This window comes from Vespula pensylvanica, chromosome 10 (assembly GCF_014466175.1).
Source record: "Vespula pensylvanica isolate Volc-1 chromosome 10, ASM1446617v1, whole genome shotgun sequence".
Lineage (NCBI taxonomy): Eukaryota > Metazoa > Arthropoda > Insecta > Hymenoptera > Vespidae > Vespula > Vespula pensylvanica.
Genome location: NC_057694.1, coordinates 8,274,890 through 8,301,152, shown reverse-complemented (window position 1 = coordinate 8,301,152; position 26,263 = coordinate 8,274,890). Strand labels below are relative to the sequence as shown.

Here is a 26,263-nt window from a genome sequence, read left to right as displayed (position 1 = left end):
TGCAATTGTATATCATTCTATTTTACAAATCGATTTTATTACATTCGCGATACAAAAGTTAATGATTTTAACTGATAATCATTTTTATGAAATTTTTTCTTTGATAGGGTGGGGGAAAGAAAAGAAAAATAAAAAAAAAAAAAACGAATGCTCGTATATACATATTTTTTATATTTATATTTACTGAATTAGAATGAAATATATTTTATAGAAAGATATATATTATAAAAGCAAATATACGAAAAATATGTTTTCTGTAACACACAAATAAACGTGTTCTTTCATTTAAGGCCGTTCATTAGCCTTGGCCTTATAGTGGTTTACGCCAATAATGAGAACAGGCATAACTCTTAACCGATTTTGAGGAACGCGAGTCCTCCTTTTAAAGACGAAGATTCGATCTATGATATCACTTTATCGAAGGATATAAGTTTATAGATCGATACGATAAATATGTCGCCATGGAGGCGACAGTGTTTCTCGCTCGCGCTGTAGTTCATATTTTGTCGATATCTGTCGCTAAAGTCACACACGCTCCGGGCGAAAGGTAACGAACCAGCCTTGATAAGATTGACAGAACGCGCGGGTTTGTGAAAACGAATTTATAAACGAAATAGATGGCAGCAATCGGTAAACGTATGTGGCGCTACTGTATTAACTCTTACGACCCAATCGAATGGAGAGGTACACGATAAACAAAATCTTTCCGAATTTACGTTGGAACGCATTGATCTTTTCTTATTGTTCGAGTATCAAGATCATCGATTGATTAAGTTCTTGTATCAAAGCTGCAACTATGTCAATGGTAAGGATTTGTTCTTTTTTTACAAATTTACGAACAGTTGTACTCGTGCAAAATAAATATCACTTAACCTATATGCTTCGTGAAACTTTCTTTCTCATTTCTAGATGATGATAAATTTAAACTAGAGAAATGATTTAAAGTTGTTAACGTTGGTTATTTATAATCTGTAAAGTAATACATTTAGAGATTTATTTTATTTTTAGAGACCCGACGATCACAGACGAAAATGGAACAGAGAAGAGTACGAACGAATAGCTCTTCAGCGTCTCCAGGATGAAATCGCTGAAGAGGAATTAGGTATCCCTAAGCAGCCAGCAGTAAAAAGAGAATTACTTAAACAAAGAGACTATAAGGTCGATTTAGAATCAAAATTAGGAAAAAGCGTTGTTATTAACAAAAATACTCCGTCTTCGCAAACAGGAGGGTGAGATAAATTGATCAGTTTTTTTGTTTAACGTCTATAAACGTGACATTAATTAAAGTATCATATCTGCAGTTATTATTGTAACGTATGCGATTGCGTCGTTAAGGATTCTATCAATTTCCTAGATCATATCAATGGAACAAAACGTAAGCGCTGATATACTATATTTCGTTATAATTAGGATTATATAATTTTTGTCATTTAACTCATTGTCTAAAATTGTTAACAGATCAGCGTAATTTGGGTATGTCCATGAAGATAGAGCGTTCAACGTTAGAACAAGTTAAGGCTAGATTTGCTTTAAATAAAAAGAAATTAGAGGAAAAGAAAAAAGATTATGATTTAGAGCAAAGAGTGAAGGAATTAAAAGAAGAGGTTTGTATTTGTCTGTCTGCTTTGTGCGTGCGTGCGTGCGTGCGAGCGAGCGAAAAATGCTAATATCCGTTGAGTAATACTTTATACTAATCGGGAAATTATCGGTTCCATATATCGTATCCTATTAAGAGAATGATATTTATCATTTGTAGGAAGAAAAAATAAAAGAATATAGAAAAGAAAAGAGAAAAGATAAAAAGAGGAAATTAGACGAAGTGGAGGAGGAAGATGCCGGACCATCGGACGAAATGGCTGCCATTATGGGCTTTTCTGGATTTGGCTCCAAGAAAAAGTGATAATGACTTTGACATAGACATTCGTGAAAAAATGTCTTAGTATACTTTATCTTTCATATATCACGAAGCGCTGCAACCTCTATCCATGGCGCACTATCAGAAAAATCATTTATCAACATTTGACAAAGTAACCATAATGAAATTTGGTAATTACATCAAGTTTTTAATCCAATCGTTAGTAAGTGTTTGTATGCAAAGTGAGACGAGGATATTGATAAGATTAAAAAAAGGAAAAGACGAAAATTATAGTAATAATGATGATTTCTCATAAGTATAAGAAATGGATTCTACGTATATTCTACGTATACTTAGAATTTTAGACAAAAGATTCATGGATAAATGGAGTATTTATTTTATATAATTAATCAGCAATATATAATATATAGGCAATTTTCATCATAAGATAAGGTAAGATGGACAAAAATTATCGAATATACGACTTGGTTCGGAGGAAACAAATTTTATGCTCATAGGCGAAAGAAATGGAAATGGTTTGGGAGAAACATTGAGGCGAAATGATTACGTTGAAATAATTTTATATTTGAGATTGTACCATGTTCGCTAACCGTAACTATCTGTTTGGCGATCGGTAATGTCGGAAACGCAGGAAACGGAGATGTTTGAAATCAAAAACGGCATAGAATGAAAGCGCGTTACAATAAAAATGAAAAGAATATACGCGTCGAGTTTCTTTCTTCCTTTCTCTCTTTAGTAATCGCCCTCCGAAGGCGATAAGCATCTATATGAGCTAAAAAGAGAGACCTTTAGGAGCAAAGGAGGGAAAGAGGGAAAGAGGTAGCAACAGGATTTGGAGGGAGAAGAGAACGGCTAGCGAAGAAAGATTCTCTCTCGCAATCAGCGAGAGGTACACGCGATTGTTCTTTTTAGTCTTCGAAGAGCATCGTGCACCGAAAGATCCATCCACAGAGTTCGTCGCGAACAAGCATCTGGGATTACTGAATATATTTACTCGTATATCGTATGTCGTATCATCGTCCCCGCAAATAGATTCACACGTTGCGTACGCGCGCGCGCGCGCGCGTATGTTATCGACTTTACGAAGGGTCCTAAATTTTATCAACGTTCTTTCATATCCCTTTGAAAATAGCGGCTGCACCATCACGTGATCCGAATTCGATCGATCGAACGCACACCGGCGCATTCCTTCTTTTTTCGCGCGATGCTCCCGATAGCATTTCGAATCATGTGCGATTCGAACGAGTGAGATTCGAGCATTTTTTCTTTTTTCTTTTTTTTTTTCTTTTTTTTCCTTTTCTTTTTACTGGAAATAAATTTTTTCTTTTTGCGATTACGCATGAACGCGTTGGTACGATTAAAATGTCTCGTACGCCAAATTGTAAGGTTAAGGCGTAATTTCGTAATAAGTAGTGTGGACAATTGGAATAAAAGACTCGTGATTAATTTTGAGATATTTCTCAAAAATAAATGGATATAATACAAAGGATACGACCGTAAAGCGAGCGTTTCGATGAAGTTATCGAGAAGTAATGGTTGAAACGCTGCATGTCGCCAATCGCCTCCACGTTGAAAATTTATATCCTACGGAAATGATCCAAGTTGGAGTCGCAGAAAATCGAGCGTCGCCAAGCTTCCGCGTATAATCGATCTCGGTTGGTGATTCTTGCGAAGTAAAGTGCGTCGAGTGCGAAAGGAAGAAGATGTGATGTTCTTCGACGAAGAGAGAAGAGGGAAGAGCGATAGACAGAACGATCGATGGAATAGTATCCGCGATCTGGGAAGAGAATCAAATCGTTACGAAAATGTCGCGTACGATGCTGCAGCCTATCGAGGAATCAACATCCGGTAAATCAGGTAATTAGTTTTAACGTTTATTCGCTTAACATTCTAAGTTTGATCGTAAAACGAAAGCGAGAGAACAAAGCGGGGAACGTCGAAAGATAAAAACGGCAAGTCTTATTCGCCGTTGAAGGTATACGAGAAACCTTATCTTCTATCCTATATTATTTAGAATTTTTTAACGGCCAAGAGATCTAACATTAACTCGACAAATATTTCCACAGATCTTCAGTTTTTTTTTATGTCATAGACACATTTTGACCACAACGCGTTTTCTCGTAGGACGAGACACACTTTCCCTTTTCCTTTCCCCGCGGAAGTGAAAATGGTCAGCTGCGAGAGAATCGTCTATTACACGGCGTCCGATCGCACAACTCCTCTTCGCGACTCTTCTTTTCGAAATGGTCGTGCGCTCGTGCATGATTCTCGGAGAGATCGGTGCGGTTAACCTCTTCGAGATTAATCGTTCCTGGTTGCGTCCTACACTCCGTTAGATGGGAGGTGAAGCATAGGACGTATACGCAACGATTACAATTTAGTACTGCTCTCTAAACAGTTGGAGCAATTCTTACGTCTCTTCTCAATTGTTCTCGGGATAGGTGATACATGTATATCTGTAATAAGGTAGGTAAAGTGGTTTGGTTGATCTTAAACGACGGATGATAAAATTGCCATTTCCTAAAGGAAGGGAAAAGAGATTGGCAGTTGGCGAGAAAGGAAAGGTAATAACGAAGTCGTGGCGAAGGAATGTGAAATCCTCGTTTGCAAGCTGCTCACGAATAAGAGCTAGATCCATATCATCGTGCACCGAGCCACCTCCCGTTCTCCGTTAGCAGAAGCTATTGTTCCCTTTAAAATCGGACGTCGCCGAACGACATTTACCTTTCGCGGACGAGAAAGAGTGGACCCCGTCGATGGAAATCGTCGAATCGATATATTCGATCGGCGGTCGTTTATCGCGCGTACAAAAGATTTATTTTAAAGGATTATTCAAAAGTTTGCATTCGATCGTTTGCAATTTACAGCGTCATGTTACTGGGTCGTACGCGGAGGCATTCTCGATCTTCGAAACTTAACCGTTTATACAGATAGATAATATACATCGCAGTTGAACGATATTATCGAAGCGAAGCACGATCAGGAAGCGTGCGACGTCCGGTCCGTTTGATCGTCCAACGTGCAACTTCCCGGCCGGTCGTGATCATGGTAGCGGAGCTCACTGACATTTATACGACGAACGTCGAGCGGAAAGCAGTTGGCGATACTCGCGATAGACTTTGGAGAAGACCGAAATGGATCGAGACTGCGACCCGTGAACCGATTTACAGCGTTCTCGACGTTAACGAGCCGGCGAGCGCGAGGGCGGACCACCTCGCATTGGCTTGTCCCGAGAGAAACCCCCTCGTTGTCGTGATAAGTGCGGTGAAGGACGTCTACGAGCCAAAGGCGCCGGATCAATGTCCCAAGTCGATTAAAAGATACGATACGAATGCGATAAGATTCGATTTAGAGGAGCGCGCCCTTTATAGCCTCGTTGAAAAGGGAAAGAGGGTGAATCGATCGATAAGATCGATCGGTAAGACGCAACGCGACGAGGGATCGCTGTCGAGGGCTAGTCGGCTCTACCGTTTCGACGAAATGTACGGCAACGAGAACGATACCGAGGATAGGAAGGACGAAGGGGAGGAGAACGGGGAGGAGAACGGGCAGGAGAACGGGCAGGAGAACGGGCAGGACGATGACAAAGATTTCCATCCTAGCCATTCGCGCCTAACTGCTGTAGCCGTTCCCAGAGGTATCGTAGGTTTGGTCGGACCGTACAGAGTTTATCAAAATCCTAACGAGAAAAGAGAATATATGCTTCGGGAGGAAGAACTCGTCGAGGATATCGTAGACTCTGTCAGCGACGTCGCCGTATCACGGAAAAATTGGTCGGGCGAACCACATCGAAGGGCAAAGTGGAAGATAAGAGAAGACGACGAGGAAACCTTGGTACCCGACATTCGTCGTCTTCCCTCCTTTCAGGAATATCAGATTAATGGGCCGACAACGGAGGAAGTCGACAAAGTCGGGTTGGATATGTCCGAATGGAAGATGGTCGATGAGCGTTGCCTCGAGCACGAGACCGAAGATTCAAAGTTTCGGAGCAACGGATTTGCCGAGAAAGTCGAAGGAATTCTTTCTGGTAAGGAAGAACGAATTGCCGTTGCAGTTGCCGTTGACACGTCCGGAATCTCTTCCGATGACGCTCCTTCGAATGAAGAAAAGGGTAAGCTCGCTTTTCGTTCGTATCCTCGCGGCCAAACTCGAGCGAGTGCAATGCCTTAGAAACGCGACTATAATTTGCGACTTGCTCGACCGTTCGCGCGCATATGGACGATCGTGAAGATCTCGCGCGATGTCGAATAAAACGCATCGTGAATGAATTCGCATAGAGAGGCGTATCGTCGATCGGCGAACCGATTGCTTCGCGTTTGCCAAAGAAAAACGGGAAGACGAACGGAAACGTTCTTCCACCGTGTCTATTAGAGAATATGGCTTTCATTCGTATGCGAGACCGTAAGTCCGTGCCGTACGGCATACGGCATATTGCGTCGTGAATAGGGAAGCGAATAGCGGTAGTGCGCGACACCTGTTTCGCCTACTACATAGAAACATACGTATTACATACTCGTATACTAATATACAAGCAACCACCTGTGTCCTATGATCTTTCGTTAGGAAAGATCGTTCGACTCGAAGACAAGTTGCGCTTCTAATTATAATCCTAATTTAAGATACGTCCTCCTTTCAGCTCGTCGTTTACCTCTTTCGGATTTTATGTGCAGGTATTATTAGGTATAGATGTATCATTGTAAATCTTCCGCCGGGTCCTGCGTCTCGCTGTTGTTTGCACGATTAACGTTTACTACTTTCGTCGTAAAAATGGTACAACGGTATTTTCATGTCGCGTATGTATTTAAGGAAGTAATTGGAAGACATCTGCTGGTAAGAGCCAGCAAATCATAATAGTCGAAGCATATGGGAGAAGTATCAAAAGATGTACAACGCGAATATGTAGTACGATTACTAAAAGAGAGTAGGCGCAATCGCTTCCGCGAATCTTATCCCATCGTCGCGGTTTCTTCGTCTTGTAAGACGCGTTATGTTTTTTAAAGAAAATTTTTGCAAAGTTTTGTATCGCTGTCCTTCGTCATTGACTTTATAGTCACGACGTTTATTTCTCGCGATGTACCTCGTCATCTTTGATTTCGAATAAGACGAAGATGTAGACGCTCTTTATGAGGACACGCATGTAAAATGCATGCTTCGTGTGAAAGCAGATCCGCGCTTCGTTCTAAAGACCGACGGAGTCGTCGAACGAGTCGTAGTCGTTTTGTTCTTTCAAACTTTCATCAAATTTTTTTTCTCATTCGGACCACTTTCGTGTCTCTCTCGCTGATCGTAGGACGGAAGAGCGGTGGTAACGTTCGACGACTTCAGGTTTTCGAGGATCTCGAAAACGATTCGATGACGGCGACGTCGAGTGCTTTCGTTAGTGAAATTTCGGATGCGAGCCAACTGAAAGAAAGCGGATGATGGGTAGTTACGGACTAAAAGGAGGCTATGGAAAACTACGTCATCGCGTCGTAATCTCCCTGACGGTCTTTCTACCGCCACCATCGTCGACGCCGTCAACAGCACCGCTACTATCGTCGCACGGGCACCACCGTCGATGACGAGTCCAATATTCTCTGGATCCGCTCTCTAGAATTATGCGGCATTCCGTTTTGTGATATCTTCGCGATCGTTCCTCGAGAGAGGTTCTTCCGTCTACCGTAAGGCCGTCTAGAATTTTGCGCTTCTTTGCATTCTTTAAATCGTTCAAAGACACACTGTTCTTCACGATGAACGACGATTCGATAGTTACTCTGCGACTCGAACTTGTTGCGAGGTAAATTAAATTTTCTAATTTACTTTACGACTTTTTCAAGAGTTTACTCGTTAAACTGCCATGGCGATTCTCATCCTATTTTACTTCATCCTATTTTACTTCTTCGATCCTTTAGCCGTTAATCTACGCGATTTAACATACCTACTTATGTTATCTTTTTTATTCTTTTTTCGTTTTTTTTTTCTTTCTTTTCTTCTTTCTTTTCTTTCTTTCTTTTTTTTTTTTTTGTTGAGAAACCTCCATAGATTAGAAAAGTAATTTCACATCCTTCAATTATTTTCTTTTACTTTGTTTTTGTTCCTAAAAATCAACCGTTATCCTTCTTTTCTCCTCTCATTTCTCGGATATACCTACATACTCGTATGTACGTACTTGAACGTACATCTTCTCTTCCTCGTCCATCTCTCGAAACTTGCAGGCCATTCCATATTCCGTATAGACCTTCGTCAAACATATGTCGACTCGCTATGTTTATCGGCCACCAACTGACGGAAGTTGACTCTTGACATTTGACTCTTTCGAACATCAAAGTGCATCCTTTGCATCATTCACTTCGATAGATCGTGCGTTGTTGATTTCACAAACAACGGCTGCTGTATCTTTTATGGCGAGCGCAAAGAGAGGGGTCAGAGAGTCTGTGTGCTGCGTGCGTGAGCGAGCGAGCGAGAGAGAGAGAGAGAGAGAGAGAGAATGTTCTTGAACGGGTTCTTCGTGAAGATGAAATAACGGAATACGCGGAGCATACAAGACAGCTTATTAAATACAATTTCGCGAGCATTCGGAGGTAGGTACTTACTTACCCCGTTCGACCGAAGATTCGATTCCATCCAGGTACTAAATGTACGATATAGAAATGACTCACGCGAGATCGTTTACATTTATTTAAAAGCAAATGCCCGAGGGAGAGAACGATTCAATTTGATTTAACATTCAATTTTCTTTCTTAGCACTTTTTTCACGTATTCGATATATTTGTAATGGCTCGTATTATATTGTCAGTTTTACTTATCTATCGCCTACGATAAATATTCCAAAGTGAATTAATACCTACGAGATCGATGTGCTTGCACTGTGTTTAAGCATGTATAAATAATCAGTTGCAGAACGTTCTTCCGTTTGCATGCATGTTATTACGATCTATTATGAAGTTCCGTCGTAACCATGTATCAAGGTATCGCGGTAGCTAACAACTTTTTACATTGAATATACATTCACTTTGCATGCCGCTTAATAGACTTTAATTTCTCTGATTTTAGTTTCATTTAAGCGCCCGTATATTATCAGTCACATAGATACGTATATGGAATATCCAAATACGAAAGGTCTTTGAAAAATCTTCGATGAATCTTTATGAATCGTATGAAAATGTACTGCATATTTTTCTTTTCTTATCCAGTAAAGTAACACTTGCAGGATCAAGCAATCGCATATTTACTTTCGATAAATATGTTGATAACAATCGTAAATGAGACGCAATTCAAACTACAGTCCAATAATACTCCGGCACAAACTGAAATGAAGTTCTGTTTTCCCTAGAATTAATTACATGCTCTTGCACTTGTACTAATTGCACACGATTTTACGCATCGAGAGATCATACTTTTACTCGAAGGCTTACTCATGGCTGTGCGAGCTCGCGTGCGATCTTACCGAGCATAGCGATTATGGATCGATCGCAATCGAAGTACCTACGCGAAGAGATCAAATTCTATTTGAATAGTTTGACAAAGCTTTCGATAAGAGATAGCAATTCGTTCAAACTGAAATCGTCGTATTTTCTATGCTTCAGCGAGTAACGAACAGCAAGATAAGGATAGTTTGAACGAGACGGCAAGTACGGCGGGTGGCAACGTGGAGGGCGTACCCAGCGGTACCCCCGGCAGGGGTGAGAGGAACAAGGAAAATGAATCCGCAGCAGTGCAACTATCTTCCTCTTCGCCGCCATCGAGATCTTTAGTATCCAGGATTCTTGCGAGAGCACGATCGCCGAACGATTTGCTCGACCATACCGAGCCATTGTAAGAGACGCAACCTTCTTAAGAATGAATAATAGAGAGAGAGAGAGAGAGAGAGAGAGAGAGAGGAGCGAGGGGGAGAGCTACTCTCTAACGAGAAATAGCAAGCGATCGTTTGCCATCGCATTAGAAATCTTATATATATTTACGAAACCAATTTTCTTCCAGTTCTCAATTATGGATCGTTCTTTCCAACGTCTACGGGGAGTTGGTGATAGTGTTGATGATGGCGCTTTGTTTAGCCGAAGTCATGGATACGCCTGTTCCTCTTCTCAGCTTGCAGGTATGTCGATCAGATAATGTTGTAAAAATCAATCATGACTATCTGACAAGTACGGCAAGTACGACATTGCCTTTTCTGAAATTTTACACGCGTAACAGCTGCCTCGAGCTACCAATCGATTTCTTACTATTCGAATATATCCATCTGGACCGTTTAATTTTTATATATTATCTCATTTTAGGGTATCTTTTTGATGTATCTCTATGTCGGAAGTATCGCCGTTATCATCGGCATTTATATTTGGGTACTGTTTGATAGCTGTGCAAGTCTTAACGGTACCAGAACTGGTATAGATGACGTGGAAATTGGTGGCACTTCTATTACGAGATTCGGATCGTTGAAACGTGCCCACATTTCTAGAGCTAGAACAGCACCCACAAGCTTTTACATTCGCGTCGGTGCACTTCGTAAGTAGAGAAATGTTTGTTTTCTCTTAAAGTTAATGGCGCCCTTTCTCAGGGGCTTTATAAAGAAAAACAAATCGACGAGTTGGAAACATTTTTCAAGTGTTTGGATTAGCCACTCTGGTCTTCAATGGGCTAGAAATGGCAATGCACTCGATGATGCAAGGCGCTGAATGCTTAAGCGACGTCGTTTTTGCGCATCCTGTATTGCACGGATTATTTACTTTTTTACAAATGCATTTTTTATTCGTCAATTCCCAGGTAAGAGATAATATCGATAGCTCAGAAAAGTCCGTTTGACGGTGATCAATAAATATCAAAGGATGAAATATATCTCTTATCGATATATACGTACGTTCCTAGGTACTCGTCGAAAGATTCGGTTTAGCCGCCCGATTTGGATTCACGCATCTTGCAGCGACGAACATCGCCGTCTGGGCGCGTCTCGTTATTTGGGACTCTGCGCAAGAATGGACTTACTTCGTATACTTGGCACAACGAGGATCCCAAACCTCTGCATCCACCTTGAACCTTCGTGGATTTCCCGGTTCTTTAACGAGACACTCGCGAGATCTCTTGGGTAAATCATTTTGCTCCCTTCGTTTCTTCCCTTCATTTTCTCTCTCGATTAATTAATTTATATCCTATCACTTCGTATCGATTTCACAGTCGATTCCACGCCGGAGGATGGATCGATATTCAAGCCGTACCGACCCATTTCCAACGAACAAATTTCCCAAGTTATCGCCTTGCAAGAGTGTTTAAACACAAATACGCTCGGACAGTTGTGGACATCGAGTTTACCATTCCTTTATCCCTTCATCGTACAATTTAGGTTAGTTGTTTTCGACGCGTTGCAATAACGCCCGTACTCTTTAATAAGACTCATCTCCTTGGATTATTATTTTGTTTTTCAGTTTAATCGCAGCCGCCGTAACATTCGTAATGGGACAAAATGTGGGCCGAAGTCGCGTACCGCTGAAACAAAAGTTTCACGGTGGTAAGGATTTAACGAGCCACGCGAGAGTAGGTTGTGACGGATCTAGCAAGGGTCTCTTCCTTGGAATACTCTGCATGGTGGCCGGTATCGTAGTTATATTGATCTTTCTAGTGGTTAGAGAGGACGAACATTTCTCGACTGTGACTTTGTCGTGGTTGACGTGCGGTACCTTAATTGGGATTCTAGCATTAAGCGGTTTGATGACATCTACCGGCTTGATACAAATTCGTCAAATGCCTGTAGTAACGAGGGCACCCGCGGCCCTCGACAGTCTGCTCTCGAACGTAGCCATTTTTGGCGTTCAACTTTATTCTATTTTCACCATCGTAGTATGCGCCTGTTCCTTGGCCTTACTCGAAGCAGAAACCGAGGATGGAGAAGAAAACGAAGATTCATCATTTTCTTTTGGCACAAGTGAGAATGGAGGAGAAGCGCAAGAAGGAAACGCAAGGCAGACGCGTGGAAGGCACATCATGTTACTCTCGGCTTCGATCTTGCAATTGATTCAATGTTTCGCCCAAAGCACCTTGATAGCCGAAACGTCAAGGAGATCCTGCATCACGCGATTTCAAATGTTAGCCAAGCCGGGTCGTCAGGTCATCACTTTTCTTTTATTTAGCAATGCCGTTTTATGGGCCTTCGATACTGTAATCACGCAAAACTGGATATCGCAAGAATTGCAATTACGATTCTTCGGTGTTCTTGTTTGGGGCATCCTATCGAGAATCGGCTTACCGTTATTGATATTCTACCGATTCCACAGTTGTGTACTTTTATTAGAAGCCTGGAACAAATGTTATAGAACACCGCGCGGCGAGCATCCGCTCAACTGACGGCACAAAACTCATCCATTCGATTGTTCTTCAAGGAAACTCTTGCAAGGATCGCAAAATCCGCCTTGTCCGCATTACCCGCATTATCGCGAAAGGATGCTAGTCGATGTTAAAGACGAGGACAAAGAAATATCTCGTATGATGGAAAAGATTCCGAAAAGATCATCATGTCGTAACACGTTAACGTTGACTTCGAGACATTTTATTCCATATATCGATAGCTCTAGTTGGCTTTATGTAGATCCAAATCCTATTTTCCACGTTGCCACACCTGCGACATGTACTCAATATTTGGAATACGCTATGCCGCCACCGAAAAGAAAAATCCATCGTCGTCATCGTCACCACCACCACCACCACCATCATCGTCGTCGTCATCATCGTCATCATCGTCAATGTCACGAAAGACACCGACGAGTGATGAGTGATCCGGGTAGAGGAACTTGGAATCCCCTCGATAATTCTTTTCAAACGAAACAACGTCGAAGAGGGTTTAGTTTCAGTGAATATATCAATGATGTTCCCGCTCCGACAGAAGAGACACCGATAATACATCGAAACGGCGAAGATAAGATTCCACCGTCCGAGGAAACTAGCGCATCGACTTTCAGAAAAGTGCCATGGCACCCCAATTTACATATGCTGAAAATAAGAAGAACGTGAAATAGCGCATGTCCGCTGTGGGAATGCTAATAATACGATAATTCCTCCAAGTAACATCCAACGGTTATCGCTTGCGAGTATAGACATTTTTCACTTAACGCGCTCCATCATCTCGATTGATTATGAACATATATTTGTGTGTGTGTCTGATGTGTGTATAGCACGCACACATCGTCATACATACATAACACACACACACACACACACACACACACCGCGCGCGCGCGCACAGATAAAATATGTATGAACTAACATACGTAGATGACATCAACTTTATTTATTGCATGCACTTAGTTGTCGTCAATTCGATCATATAAATTTAGACTTCACGTTACTTGCGGAAGAACGCAACTTGCTTTATTTATTTCATTAAAATTATTTGTACATACATACATACATAGATAGAAAAAGGAGCCAGGTTCCATGAATCTTCGAAAATGGAGAGGAAACAAAGTTAACAGCGATTGGCTCGGTATTTATCCGGAATACGTTTTTTTTTTTAAATACATTCAAAAGTTCCTTCGAACTTTTCAGAGGAAATGGTTTAGATAATATTATCCCTGTAGAATGATTTCATACATAAATCTCTACATAACGTTATTTCAGTTTTATTGTTAAGATAATACTATATTTTTATTATTTTAAGAAAACTATACAAATGATTTCGGTCATTCAATCTCCTTCGCGCGATATAGCTATGTACGTGTACATATTTCGAAGATGCTTCGAACATTAAACCGAAATTTAAGCGTTTTAAATAGAAATTACGTCTAACATAACGACTCGATTACCTAGAAAATCGTAATAACATTGCACACGATTTATTTAGTGTTGTTAAAAAGACGACATGCCAGATATAATGATCAGACGATTAATATTTATAATAAAATATTTTTTATGATCATAGGTTCCTTCTTTTCCCAAAGAAAAAAAAATGAAGTTTAAAACGAAATATACATATTTTATCGCGTTAATATTTTTAACCTAAAACGCAAAACTTTCGTATATCGAGTTTGACTGAAAAATATTTTTTCGTAAAAACAACGTGTATACTTTATAGATTTAACATGATAAGGCTGATAAATGAGATATTAATGCAGATCATAATAGTGACGATCAAGTATGGTATGTACATGCAAAGCAGCGTGACAAAGTCCATCACAAATAATGTATTCCAAGTAACTCTAATCGTAAGTGAAAAACAACAAAACGATGCTAAACACGTGGAGCTGCGCGAAAATAACATGAAAATATCTTGAAAATAATGTTGTACAACAGGGCAGAAAGCATTCTAGGTTTCGAGACTCCTTCATCGATGCTGTTCTTGTCCTCGTCGAATGGCGATCTATTTTCAAATAGGCAATAATGACAATAATTAAAAGGATAGATAATATCATTCCTTTCTATTACGAAATACGTGTATAACATATTTCGTTAATTTTTCTTTACTTCTAAGAACATTGTATAAGATAAAAATAAATTTACCAATCTGTGCTGCGTAACCTAGTCAAGACCAACATCATCCTGAGGTTGAGGTTGTTGAGAGGACTTTGGTGCGGTAAATTGCGGAATGTTTATACCGGAACAACCTGGCATACCGGCCATCATACCGGATAAATTAGGCCTACCTGTGCCATCGTCAAATTTTTTGGCTACTTTCTCAATGAATGTTACGATTTTCGGATTTTTATGATATTTCCATAGGCTCGTTGGATTTTCGTAAATTTCTTTGAACGCTACGGATATCTCTGGATCCTGAAAAAGATTTACGTACGTCCTGTTTGGTATACACCGACATACGTCGTATGCGAGCTCGCAAAAATACATCAAAATTCACAAACTTACCATAAAACCTTCGAGCATTTCCGGATCGCTCAAGAATTTATAGAAATCTCCCTTTTCGCCAGTTCCCTTCGCAGGCTCCTCCTCCTTCTCTTTCTTTACATTTTCTTCTTTCGCGTGTCCCAACTTTTCTTCGAGTTTACGTTCTTTCTTCCTTTTGTGTTCTTCGATCTTACGGGCCTGCGATAATAGAAATTATTCCAACGCGAGTAATAGGAATCTTTACAATCATATTACAAACTAATGACAATACGAGGTAAGAGCATTAGAAAAGAAATGTACATACGTATACATATATATGTATACATTTTTACACGAGAGCCTCCTTTCCTCTTATCGCGTTCCGCTCCCGAAAGATACGGTTAAATGTTTTAGGATACATACGTAATATCATTTTGGATCTTTATCTAATATAATCACGCGATAAAAGGGTTTACCTGCGATATAACTTCAGGAACGCATCCAACGACTAAATCATTATGACGTGAACATGCCTGCGCAAGGTACATTGTGACCTCACATGATTATACGCGCTTATTATAGACGGCCGAGTAGCCAATTTGGCTAGCAAACCTGTTTTTAAGAATGGGGAAACAAGTAAAATACGTTTAATATTATTACATCGGAATATCATCATTATCGATGATTATCGTATATCCCAACGACCACTCGACAATCATTCAACTTACTAATTACTACCTAATTTATTATACAAATGTCCATTGTTTCATCGAAAATCACGAAAATCGTCGTATTGACGACAAAGGGATTAATTCTTAATTCTATCTTTCGATGTCGGCTTATCGACAAGAAGAACCAGGAGAATACTCGTGCTGACAGGCGGGGGAGGGGGGCGGGGCGGAGTAAAAGGAGGGGGACGGGAGAGAGGAGAGAGAAGGAGGTAGGGAGGAAGTATAAGAACTTTTGCACGAGTGGCCACCTTATACGGCGGCGACCCGGGCATCTAAATATAAAGGTGGGCCGCCGTTGCGACGCTCCTTTCTGTCTGATGCGAAAGCGCGCATCCGAGAGCGCGTCTCGAGAATCTTTCCTTTCAACTTTTATTACGCGCACTTATACTTATTTACTTATTTAGACGCTATAGAAAAAGATATCGCAAAATGGCAATAATCAAGAGAATAATAATTTATTCTCGGAAACATCCAATGATGTAAGAAGCAACTGTCCGAGTTGTCTCGGTACTCCGGCTTTTGTAAATTTTCGCGTGCAATATGAAAAATTCACTCCTCTTTAGATAAGGATCGTTCATTTCTTTCGTCTATAGATCTAAGTTAGAAGCTCAAACTTCGATAAGCTCGGAGCTCTCGAGGCTCGAAGTTCCTTTGGCTAACGAAGAGTTACAGCCCGGGATCGGTGTACGCTTCTTAAACCTCAAGACGAGCGTATATTTAGACGTCGCCGATCATAGACACTGAATGAACGACCTTTAGGTTGCTCGAACTTTGCCATTGGTTTGCTAACAATTGCCTGTGCTTTAACCTGCGTTCCTACTCCATATATAGTTGCGAGATTACTCGATTAGAAAATAAATAAATAAATGTCCATCCAACGTGATAATAAGAAAAATGCATCGCTTTTTTCCCCTTCTTTTCTCTTTGAAAAAGGCGATTTGAGAAGAAACATTCGATTCGGATCCACTTCTCGGAATTCTTATCTTTTGACCGCTTTTAACATTTTTCGTCGATTCGAATAAGGTATTAACAATTCGATCGTACGTATCTTACGGTCGATAATGTCAGGTTTGCGTTTACAAAAAAGCACGCGTAGTAGCGATATGAATGAAAACGTATATATATATATATATATATATATACACATACACACATACATATATATATATATAATTGAAAACAAATTTTCTTTTAATTAGAAAAATAAATAAAAAAGTGATAAAGGAAAATCGAGGAAAGAAGGAATAAGAATGCGTGGCGGAGGAAATTTTGCGAGCAACGGAGAGGGGTGTCTTCGGGGTAGTACGACGGTAGTAACGATGCCAGTTCTTCGCAAGCGAGTTGGGCTCGAACTCGAGCGTCGCGAGAGTGAGAGAAGCTACCAGCAGCCTGGCTCATCTTGTAGTGTCTAGTTTAACGAGATGACGGGCTCGTGGCTGAGACCCGCGTTTTTCGTGGGCCTGAGTTTTCTAGCCATTGCCTTGCAGGGTGAGTACGCGTTCGCTCTTTCATTCTACGAATACGAATAAATATTCATTTTTCTTTCACCCTTTTCAAACATTTCGTCATCTACTGCCGTCTAACGTTAATCTTTCTTTTTCTTCCATTCGCTTCTGCCGATGCTTCCTCTTCTTCCACGGTGTTAGATGTTTTCCTTTCGTCGTTTATTTTCTTTCTCTCCTTTTTTTTCTTTTCTTTTATCTTTTTCCCCCCTTCTTCGTACTCATTTGCGTTTATTGGTTACTGATTTTTTCAGACATTATCGGGTACAGCTGGCAAGAATTTATCCGATATTGCTTTCTATGTAAATCTTTTTCTTTTGCAATAGAACACATCGAGGGTGTATCTCGCAATCGATCAGTTTTAACAATCGGTTTAACAATCGTGATTTTCATTTACGACATAGAGCGATGGAGATGCTGACGAACCCCTGTGACGACCAACCGACGAAGGTCAATGTTACGTAAAGTCTTACTCGACACTCTGCGTCATCATTTTTTGGCTCATGATCTTCCTTCGAATCGGATTACCGTATAATCGATTAGACCGATCAATTTTCATTTTATAAGGCTTTCTTAATCGTATTAACTATCGAGATTTATCGATATTTTATAATACGTTCTATATTGCATCCTTATAAAAATTGTATTGAAATTACGAATCGATAATGACCACGATGATGTCGCGTAATACTGTAACAAGAATCGAATTGTACATTCGCGCGAACATTCGTAGACGAATATTTTTATACCATATATATACGTGGGGAGAGTTGGGGGGAACGTTATTACTTTCTATTTTATCCAAAATTCTACAATAGTTACGACGTAACCTTACGAATGATTTCTCTACCGCAGTATCATGCAATTTATTAAAATTTAACGAAGGCACGATATCTCGAGGAAAAAGAATGAAAATGAAATGCCGAAATAACAATTTCCATCGCGCTGATTCAAGGATTCGTTATTTTGGGAATCGAAGTACGAGGGTTGCGTGTGACTCGTCGTAATTACATAAGAAGAAAACGTTCAGATTCCTAACTAGCGAGAAGATATAAACAAAATGTTCTATCGATGTTTTAACATATACATACTCGCATCTCGTATATTAGTAACTATATAAAAATAAGACACGGAGTAGCTACTTTTCTCACAAGTCTCTTTGAAAAAACTTCTCTAATTTTTGTTCTGGTAACAATCGAGCGTATGATTGAAAAAAGCATATGATTGAGAATTTTCATTTGACAAATATGATGGAATATCGAAAAATAGTTGACGATAACATATAAGACAGGACACAAGATATTCTATTTCTATCCGTGACAGTTGCACTAGCCAAACGACAGCTGCGTGCTTTTAGTTCTATATCTCGCTAGTAGATATCCTAGAATTTTATTGAATTTTCCTATGCGCTTGTTATGCCCTTTGCTTCTGTCACAGGTTTTTATCGTCATTACGTAAACGATACACGCACGATTGATAGTTATATAGTACATATAGTTACGTATTGTAATATATTACATAGTATATTCCGAATGAAAGTTCCTGTAAAACTATGATATTTATTAACGAGACAGAAATCGCTACGGACTATATTTATAGATTGGTCTTTACAATGTTACAAGATAATTTTTAGTTAAACTTGTATAGTATTTTTTTTTTTTTCTTTCGTTTTGTAGATAAAAATAAATTTCACTCATCCAATATATAAATATTTCCAACTGTTTGCTCGCTTCAAAGCCGCCTACCCACCGCTAAACTTAGAAACCGGCCTCGCGTTTCCCAGGTATATCGCTCGACGAGATAATATCGGTAATTTCTTCGTCGAACACATTGGTCTAATCTTTCTCTCTCTTTCCCCCTCCCCTTCACAATTTAAGATAAAAATTTTAATTTATCTTTATCGTTCATTCGTCCGCTTCGACTGCATGCACAAATCATGAATGAGCATCATGAATTAACGATACGAGAGGTAGAGATCGAACGACGACGAATCGTCGCTACTTCAACGCTGCTGTCAATGCTCGTAGAAACGCGCATTGCTCGAGGCTTAAGCAATTGTGGCATCTTGTTTTCGCATCGCACGCATGTACGAACAAAGAAAGAAAGAAAGAAAGAAAGAAAGAAAGAAAGAAAGAAAGAAACATTGGAACCTTGCGTAGAATCGAAAAAGGATCGTATTCGGAGAAAATTAGACGAGTTGATCGTTTCAGGAGTGCAATGCGAAGAAGAGCTAGAATCGATACCACCGGAAGACCTTTGCCGGCCTTACATCGAGAAGGCACTCAAGGATCTCGGCACAGGTAATAGTTAAACGTTCAACGATTTCAGGTGGAACACAGGGATTTCTAGGATATTTCGTTTAAAGGATCTTTGGAGCAGACCAGTGCAGAGGCCGATAATGTCGACGACGAGGAGGGACGCGGAGAAGAAGCGTTGGCTATCAGTGCGGAGGTGCAAGAAAAAAGCCCTACTTAAGCTTACGCGAGCACTATAATAAAAGACCAAAGGGAATACTTTTCTCTTATGATTTTTCGTAGGTCGATGAGTCGATAGAGAAGGATGTTTCGAGAGCAGATCGACCGGAGGACAAGGAAGAAACCGATAACGTCGAAGAGGCAGAAGGAAAAGAAGAAAAGGAAGAGGTTTCTGGAGAGACCGATGAGATCGGTGTAGAAGAGATTTCAGAAGGGGAAAGTGAGGATGAATCGATCGAAGCCTCTGACAAGGACGATCAAACGGACGAAGCTCTTAAGGACGAGAGTAACGAGGAGATAAAAGAAGGTAAGTTACGACGATTCGTGACGAAGAGCACGTTAATCGCGACAGACGACAAAAGGACATCGACACGCGAATTTTCTCCGCTTGCAGACGAAAGCGAGGCGAAGGAAGAAAAAGAAGTAGAAGAAGAAGAAGAAGAAGGAGAAGAAGAAGAAGAAGAAGAAGAAGAAAAAGAGGAATCCGTTGAACCGAGAGAGGAAGAAAAGGATCGATCCAAGGAAGAAACGGGTAGCGAGGAAGAAGAGCAAAGGTCTGCCGAAGAAGAGGCGATTCGATTAGACGATGACGACTTGACCGCGGTCACAGAGTCATCCGAAGAAGGTGCAAAGGCCGACGATATATCCGAGGAGGAGATCCAAACGAGCGATGCAATTGCGTCTGTTAGCGAAAATGAAATCGGAGGAAAAGAGGAAAGTGCCGAAAATTTAGAGACGTCGCAAAGGGAGAAAGAAGAGACAGACGACGAGAGCGATCGAGAAGCCGATGCTGATAAGGAAGAAAGTTCTTTGGAAGATGAAAAGGCGGATGAATTATCGAAAGAAGCGAGCGAGGAAGCGAGCGAAGAAGCAAAGAAACGCGAATCAAACGACGATGATAAATCTGATAATGATAAGGACAATGACAAACCCGACGCAGGCGATTACGAGGAAAAGGTCGAGAGAGTAGAGAAAGAAAAGCATGAAAGCGAAGAGGAAGACGGTCGAGCGAGCGAAGAAAAGGACGAGATCGGGTTAGAGACAACGACTATATCCGAAGAAGCGGTGGAAAAGGAAGAAGAGAGCGAAGAGAAAAGTCCGAAATGGCAAGGGGAAGAAGAGGGAGAAGGAGAGAAGGAAGGTACGTCTCGTAGCAGACGAGAAGCTTACGACGATGAAAACGACGAAAGACCGTTAGAAATCCCTCGAGAAGATAAAGGCGAAGAGGACGAAGAAGGTAGATTCGATAAAGCATATAGTATCGTATACCTATAGACTAACTAAATTTTACACGCTTTCGCTATTAGGAAAGAATTAGAACGTTTGCTACAGCGATTAAATCCAAATCTAGATATTGGCCAGATTTGATATTTAAGCCTCTTTTTAGCCCATTCGCGAGTAAGAGACATACCTATAACCGTTGACTAATCTAAAATCTCATATTAGCAAAAGTTCAAAGCGAGGAAGAACCGAGCCCCGAGGAGGATTTGATTCGAGAAATACAAGTGCCGGAAAATCTTCGACCGCGCGATCACATCAACCAATTGTTAAAATTAGACGAGGAAAACGAAGAAAAGGAACGTGCCGTACAGAAAGTTTCCGACATTGTCTTGAGAGATTTGAAGAAGCTCTACGATAACGCGATTCAACCTTTAGAAACGCTCTACAAGTACAGAGATCTCAGTAACAGACACTTTGGAGGTAAATATCCATATCTCTTTGATATTGAGCATCCGACCGATCATTCCCTTCGATCTCTAATTTCACTTATTTTACCTAGATCCCGAGATATTTTCCAAACCATTGGTACTCTTCATGGGCCCTTGGAGCGGTGGCAAATCTTCCATCATTAATTACTTATTGGACATAGAGTATACGACGACCGCATTGCGGACAGGTATGTAAATTGAATGACAAATGCAAAGGCGAACGATAGAACGAAAAGTGGAAATTTTGCGAATTTTGAAAGTTGAACCGTTCGTGTCTCGCGCTACAAAAATATACAGATATTATGCTTTTACGTTACCTCGTCGGTAAATCATTGATAAAGAATTAGCGCGGCATGTTAGAAGGACGGATATAAACGGCCGTACTATAACGGCCGAACAGTGTATAGGTGATTTGAAAAAGCGCAAAATTGCAAAATTTTGCAAATCGCGAAATGCAATTGACGCAGGAGCCGAACCCTCTCCCGCATATTTCAACATCCTAATGTACGGCGAAGAAGAAGAGGTTCTAGATGGTACGCAATTGGCTGCCGATTGGACTTTTTCTGGATTACAAAAGTTTGGCCAAGGGATGTTGGATCGTCTTAGAGGGCTGCGCTTCGATAATAAGTTACTCGAGAAGGTAAACGAACGCGCGCGCCCGCACACCTGTTACCGATAAACACCGCGCGTGAGCCCTTAAATCGGCTTTACTCTTAATCATATTAGTTGTATAAAATAATTGAGGCCATCGTGCAAACAGGTCAATATCGTCGAGATACCTGGCATCTTAGAGATACGCAAACAAGTTCAAAGATTGTTTCCGTTTAACGACGCGTGCCAGTGGTTCATCGACAGAGCAGACATTATTTTCCTAGTCTACGACCCCTCGAAATTAGACGTTGGACCCGAAACAGAAGCGATTTTGGATCAACTTAAAGGACGTGAATATCAAGTAAGTGAGAATCGATGATACATCATATAAATCTTTTCGATCTTCCATCCTTTAATCCGTCTAACTTTCTTTCCTTATACACGACAGACACGAATCATTCTCAATAAAGCTGATCAAGTCAAACCGGAAGAACTTATGAGAGTGCAAGGTGCACTCATTTGGAATATATCTCCGTTAATGTCTAGCGCTGAACCACCGATAATGTATTCCACCTCCCTATGGTCTTTACCTTACGAAACTGGCGCACCTACCAGGCTACTGTACGCGCAAGAGCGCGCCTTCCTTCGAGATTTGCGTTCTGCCATTGACAAAAGAGTCGAACATAAAATAGCTAGCGCTAGGAGATTTGCCGTAAGTTCCTTTTACGATCCGTTCAACGAACGAATAAACCTTTCGATTTTAATAACAACTTTTTTTTTCTTCTACTTACAGGTTCGCGTACGAAATCATGCAAAAATGGTAGATTGCTACTTAACGACGTATTATAATCATAAAACCTTTTTCGGAAATAAGAAAGAGATTAGTGACAAGATCGTTGAAAATCCTCAAGATTATCATATTTACGAAGGCTTGAGCACTCTTACCAATATATCACGTTATGATCTTCCCGATCCGGACGTTTATCGAGATTTCTTTCGATTAAATCCTTTATACGATTTTCAGCTTTTAAGTTCAACTTGCACTTATTTCCGCGGTTGTCCTATAAATAGACTCGACGTTGCTATTGCATATGATCTGCCAGAACTTGTTGGAAAATATAAGAAATCTGTAGAAGTGGTGATGCATGAGAATGAGGCTAGTAGCCCATCCAGTTGAGTACAAATACATCTTCTATAATGAAATTCTTTCTACCATGTAGAGTACAGAATAATGGCTTATTTTCCTTTTACTCTACGTCCAAATAGATCAAATGATAAATTAAGATGATTGTGCACAAATACAGTATTTTTCACAACGACAGGAGAAATCTCCTCCCATAATTATGAATTTAACGACCTACTGCAACAATTGGGAGTAGACTGTGCTCGAGCATTGTGCTGGGATAAAGTTGAGTCATTGTATGAAGTTATATACGATCGAAATGCACATCACTGTACATTCTCTATAAAGAAAATGAATAACGAGGGAGAGAGAGAATGAGTGAGAGAGAGAGAGAGAGAGAGAGAGAGAGAGAGAGAGAGAGAGAGAGAATGAGAGAGAGAGAGAGAGAGAGAGATATTTTAAGCAAGCGTCGATGCTGCAAACAAATGTGTTTTCAAAGCCACAAGATTCATAATTTATGAAGATAATTTATAATTATCCCAACATATTTTTCATTTCGATTTGTTTAGAGTGATCTCAGCAGTTAAATTACTAACTTGCGAATATCTCAAACAATCTCCTCTTTTAAAATTATGCTTGCACCTGGAAGATAATGCGAGTGTTATCATTCCGATATAAAATGAACAGTAAAAGTTTTCCTTGAATGTGTTCTAACATTAAATTATCCATCATAAGATTAGCAGATGCACATTTCATAATTTCAACAAATGTCCTATCAACAATTTAAAACGAGTATATATACGTAGTGAATTAAATAAAAAGGCAGACGATTTAACTTAAGAGTGCATGGTACAGTGAATGCAATGAACAGTACACAATGAACTGTATGCATTAAAAAAAGGAAAAAAAAAGATACTAAACTATGAGCAATCTATCTACTAAAATTTGTTCATAATATTTAATAAAGAGTATAATTCATTACATACAAATAATAATATTGAAATATTTCCATTATAAAAAAGAAAAGAAAAAAAAAAGAAAGAAGACAAATAAAAACAAAAAACTAAGAACTATCTTTTATTCAAATTTTAATTATATATCTTATATAAAAAAAAAATTGTATCTTATTTAAAAAAAAAAAAAAAAGAAAAGAAAAAAGACACAGACAGACAGACAGACAGACAGAGAGAGAAAGAGAAAGAGAGAGAAAAGGAAAGCAAAAAAACCAATGTCTGCAATTAAAAACGAAAGATAGCATGTTACATTTCCATATATCTTCATCTCATTATTTCATATCGCATAGTTCTCATATTTTACGTAATGCTAAAATGATTGTTATTTAGTTTATTTACATATTTTTCATTGTATGCATTTTATATGTAAGAAATCTAGAATGATTGAGATACTGCTTCGAAATTAATGATCGGTCGTTACCATCTTTATCCTTACCCATTTGATAAATTTTAAGTCATTTGTTGGTGTCATATTGACACATAATCAGACAAACCATCGACTTATTGTTAATACGAATTGTTGGTGTTGTTATGATAATGATTACGATTATGATTATGATAATGATTATGATTATGATTATGGTAATGATAATAATTATTATTGGTACTACTGTACTATTACACTAGAGAAACAGCAATAGTAATGGCAATGGTAACAATAACTACTACTACTACTAATACTACTACTATTGCAGCTACTATTTGCAGTTACTACTGCTGATACTAGTAGTACTATTATTGTCGTTAATATTAATATTACTGTTATATTATTTCAGTTGTTGTTATAGGTATTACTGTTCCATATTATAAGATGCATCAGATAAATTAGATGACTTATTTTGCAAAAATAAATATTTATTTCTAAACATTCATCCTTGATCATTTGAAAATCTTAGAATTGGACTGAACGGAATGAAATTTTATGTTTATAACAATTATCATTTCGAACGAATTAATTTACAGAACAAAGTTTTCTCTTAATACGATATGACAGTTGGAATTGTTTTGACAAGAAATGATACTTTGAAAATGACAATTCTATAATTGCTTCTCTGTTATATAAAAGATAGATTACGATAGATTATGGTAGATTCGTTAAAAACATTATGGAATCGAAATATTGAAGAAAGAAACAATTTACTTACATTTGGAGTAGCTTCGCGTAGCCATTCGTCTGCCTGTTCGTCAAAATCAAATTTACAAGCAAGTCTCAAGTCGTTCGCTGCTTCTTCCCATTTTCCAAGTAAGTGATACGCTCGTCCTCTAAATTTGTGACCTGCTGCACTATCGGGATTCAATTCTAATGCCCGATCGCAATCGCGAATGCACGCATTAGGTTTATTCAATAGTAAATAAATTTGTCCACGTTTAGCATATAAAAGTGCTGCCTGTGGATTTAATATAATAGCTTCCGTATAAAGCTGTATAGCCTTTTCATAATCTTTCTCTACAAATGCTGAAACAGCTTCCGAACGTTTCGCTTGAGACTCTGTAATTTCTTCTTCCGTCGGTTGCAAGGTAAAGTTTCCCATTTCTTGTGGCGCATCGGTCTCCGGTTCTGCATGTATACATATGAACAAACGAAATAACAAAAAATAAAAATTTAAAAAATTCTTTCCTATCTTTTTATGCTTTTAATTAGCAGACTTAACAATGTCTAAACAATTTAGGATTGGTATCTTTTTTTTAACCATGCTCACCTATAACTCCTGTCATATCTAATTCCAAATCACTTTCTTCGCTCTCTATTTGCGGTTTAGTTTCGGTTTCCTCAATTTTGCATTCGGTTTCACTTTTCGATTTAGCAACTTCTACTTTACCGCCAAAATGCTCTATTAATGATTTGACAAAAGCAAACTCTGGTTTACATAATATCGAAGGATCCAACTTGCACAATTCGACGAAGGCCTTTACTTCGGCAAGATGTTCCAAACTTAAATTAGGTACCGACATTTTGCAATCTGCGAATGACACAAAATAAATAAATCTTATTAAATCGTCTTACGAAAGATAACAAACAAAAAATATTCGCTCCTCAGTGACAGTTATAAGCTATTACTTGAAGATCTCAATTATCGAAGCGATTAGTATTATTTTATTTTTTTTAATGTTCCTATTTCTTTTACCTTTCTTATCTGTCTAACAAATTTCGCATATATCTGTCTTTCCTCTACAATATAATTTAACAAAAAAAGAAAAAGAGAGGTTAACTTTTTTTAAACCACAATTATTATATCGTGTCAAGGCACTATTACGAATTTATGATGCAGAAAATATATCATCTTACGATAAATCGTCCTACGACAAATTGCCCTATTGTATCTTCAGCGAATATTTTCTCCTCTTTTTCGAATCAGTTTATCCTTTATAAACCAGTATTATGCTAACAGAATTTTATTGTCACTGAGCCGTATATGATTAAAATTCATCCAAGTTCTTCCTCACCTATATTTTCATGAACGTAATC

The 26,263-nt window shown here is 39.2% G+C and overlaps 5 protein-coding genes across 8 annotated transcripts; 4 read left to right on the top strand and 1 right to left on the bottom strand.

Moving 5' to 3' along the window:
* The first annotated feature begins 68 nt into the window (after positions 1-68).
* On the top strand, positions 69-2,578 carry LOC122632283 (zinc finger matrin-type protein 2). Its single transcript, XM_043818919.1, has 5 exons — positions 69-805; positions 1,009-1,229; positions 1,302-1,375; positions 1,459-1,604; positions 1,757-2,578. Exons 1-5 carry the CDS (start codon positions 797-799, stop codon positions 1,898-1,900), a joined length of 594 nt encoding a protein of 197 aa, XP_043674854.1. The 5' UTR covers positions 69-796; the 3' UTR covers positions 1,901-2,578.
* A 2,343-nt stretch (positions 2,579-4,921) lies between these two features.
* Positions 4,922-12,187, top strand: LOC122632368 (proton channel OtopLc-like). The gene is made up of 8 exons (XM_043819078.1): positions 4,922-5,987; positions 9,442-9,670; positions 9,836-9,950; positions 10,132-10,357; positions 10,458-10,615; positions 10,718-10,934; positions 11,024-11,189; positions 11,272-12,187. Exons 1-8 carry the CDS (start codon positions 4,922-4,924, stop codon positions 12,185-12,187), a joined length of 3,093 nt encoding a protein of 1,030 aa, XP_043675013.1.
* Positions 12,188-12,283: 96 nt separating this feature from the next.
* On the top strand, positions 12,284-13,756 carry LOC122632284 (transcription factor MafB-like). The gene has a single exon (XM_043818920.1). The coding sequence runs from the start codon at positions 12,284-12,286 to the stop codon at positions 12,848-12,850; it is 567 nt and encodes a 188-aa protein (XP_043674855.1). The 3' UTR covers positions 12,851-13,756.
* On the bottom strand, positions 13,451-26,245 carry LOC122632277 (putative protein FAM10A4). Of its 2 annotated transcripts, none has more exons than XM_043818911.1 (6): positions 26,084-26,245; positions 25,497-25,757; positions 24,942-25,354; positions 14,696-14,872; positions 14,336-14,605; positions 13,451-14,195 (listed from the first exon to the last, which is right to left on the bottom strand). In XM_043818911.1, exons 2-5 carry the CDS (start codon positions 25,747-25,749, stop codon positions 14,354-14,356), a joined length of 1,095 nt encoding a protein of 364 aa, XP_043674846.1. In that variant the 5' UTR covers positions 25,750-25,757; positions 26,084-26,245; the 3' UTR covers positions 13,451-14,195; positions 14,336-14,353. The 2 variants fall into 2 exon arrangements, with proteins under 2 accessions (XP_043674846.1, XP_043674847.1); XM_043818912.1 differs by lacking the exon at positions 26,084-26,245 and adding an exon at positions 25,923-26,077.
* On the top strand, positions 16,605-23,525 carry LOC122632266. 3 transcript variants are annotated; one of them, XM_043818892.1, is made up of 12 exons: positions 16,605-16,872; positions 19,097-19,186; positions 19,252-19,337; positions 19,424-19,667; positions 19,755-19,785; positions 19,819-20,597; positions 20,807-21,061; positions 21,141-21,257; positions 21,537-21,709; positions 21,830-22,021; positions 22,109-22,372; positions 22,454-23,525. In XM_043818892.1, exons 1-12 carry the CDS (start codon positions 16,806-16,808, stop codon positions 22,835-22,837), a joined length of 2,682 nt encoding a protein of 893 aa, XP_043674827.1. In that variant the 5' UTR covers positions 16,605-16,805; the 3' UTR covers positions 22,838-23,525. The 3 variants fall into 3 exon arrangements, with proteins under 3 accessions (XP_043674827.1, XP_043674826.1, XP_043674825.1); XM_043818891.1 differs by having other exon boundaries at positions 19,755-19,789; positions 19,823-20,597; XM_043818890.1 differs by having other exon boundaries at positions 19,755-20,597.
* Positions 26,246-26,263: the final 18 nt, after the last annotated feature.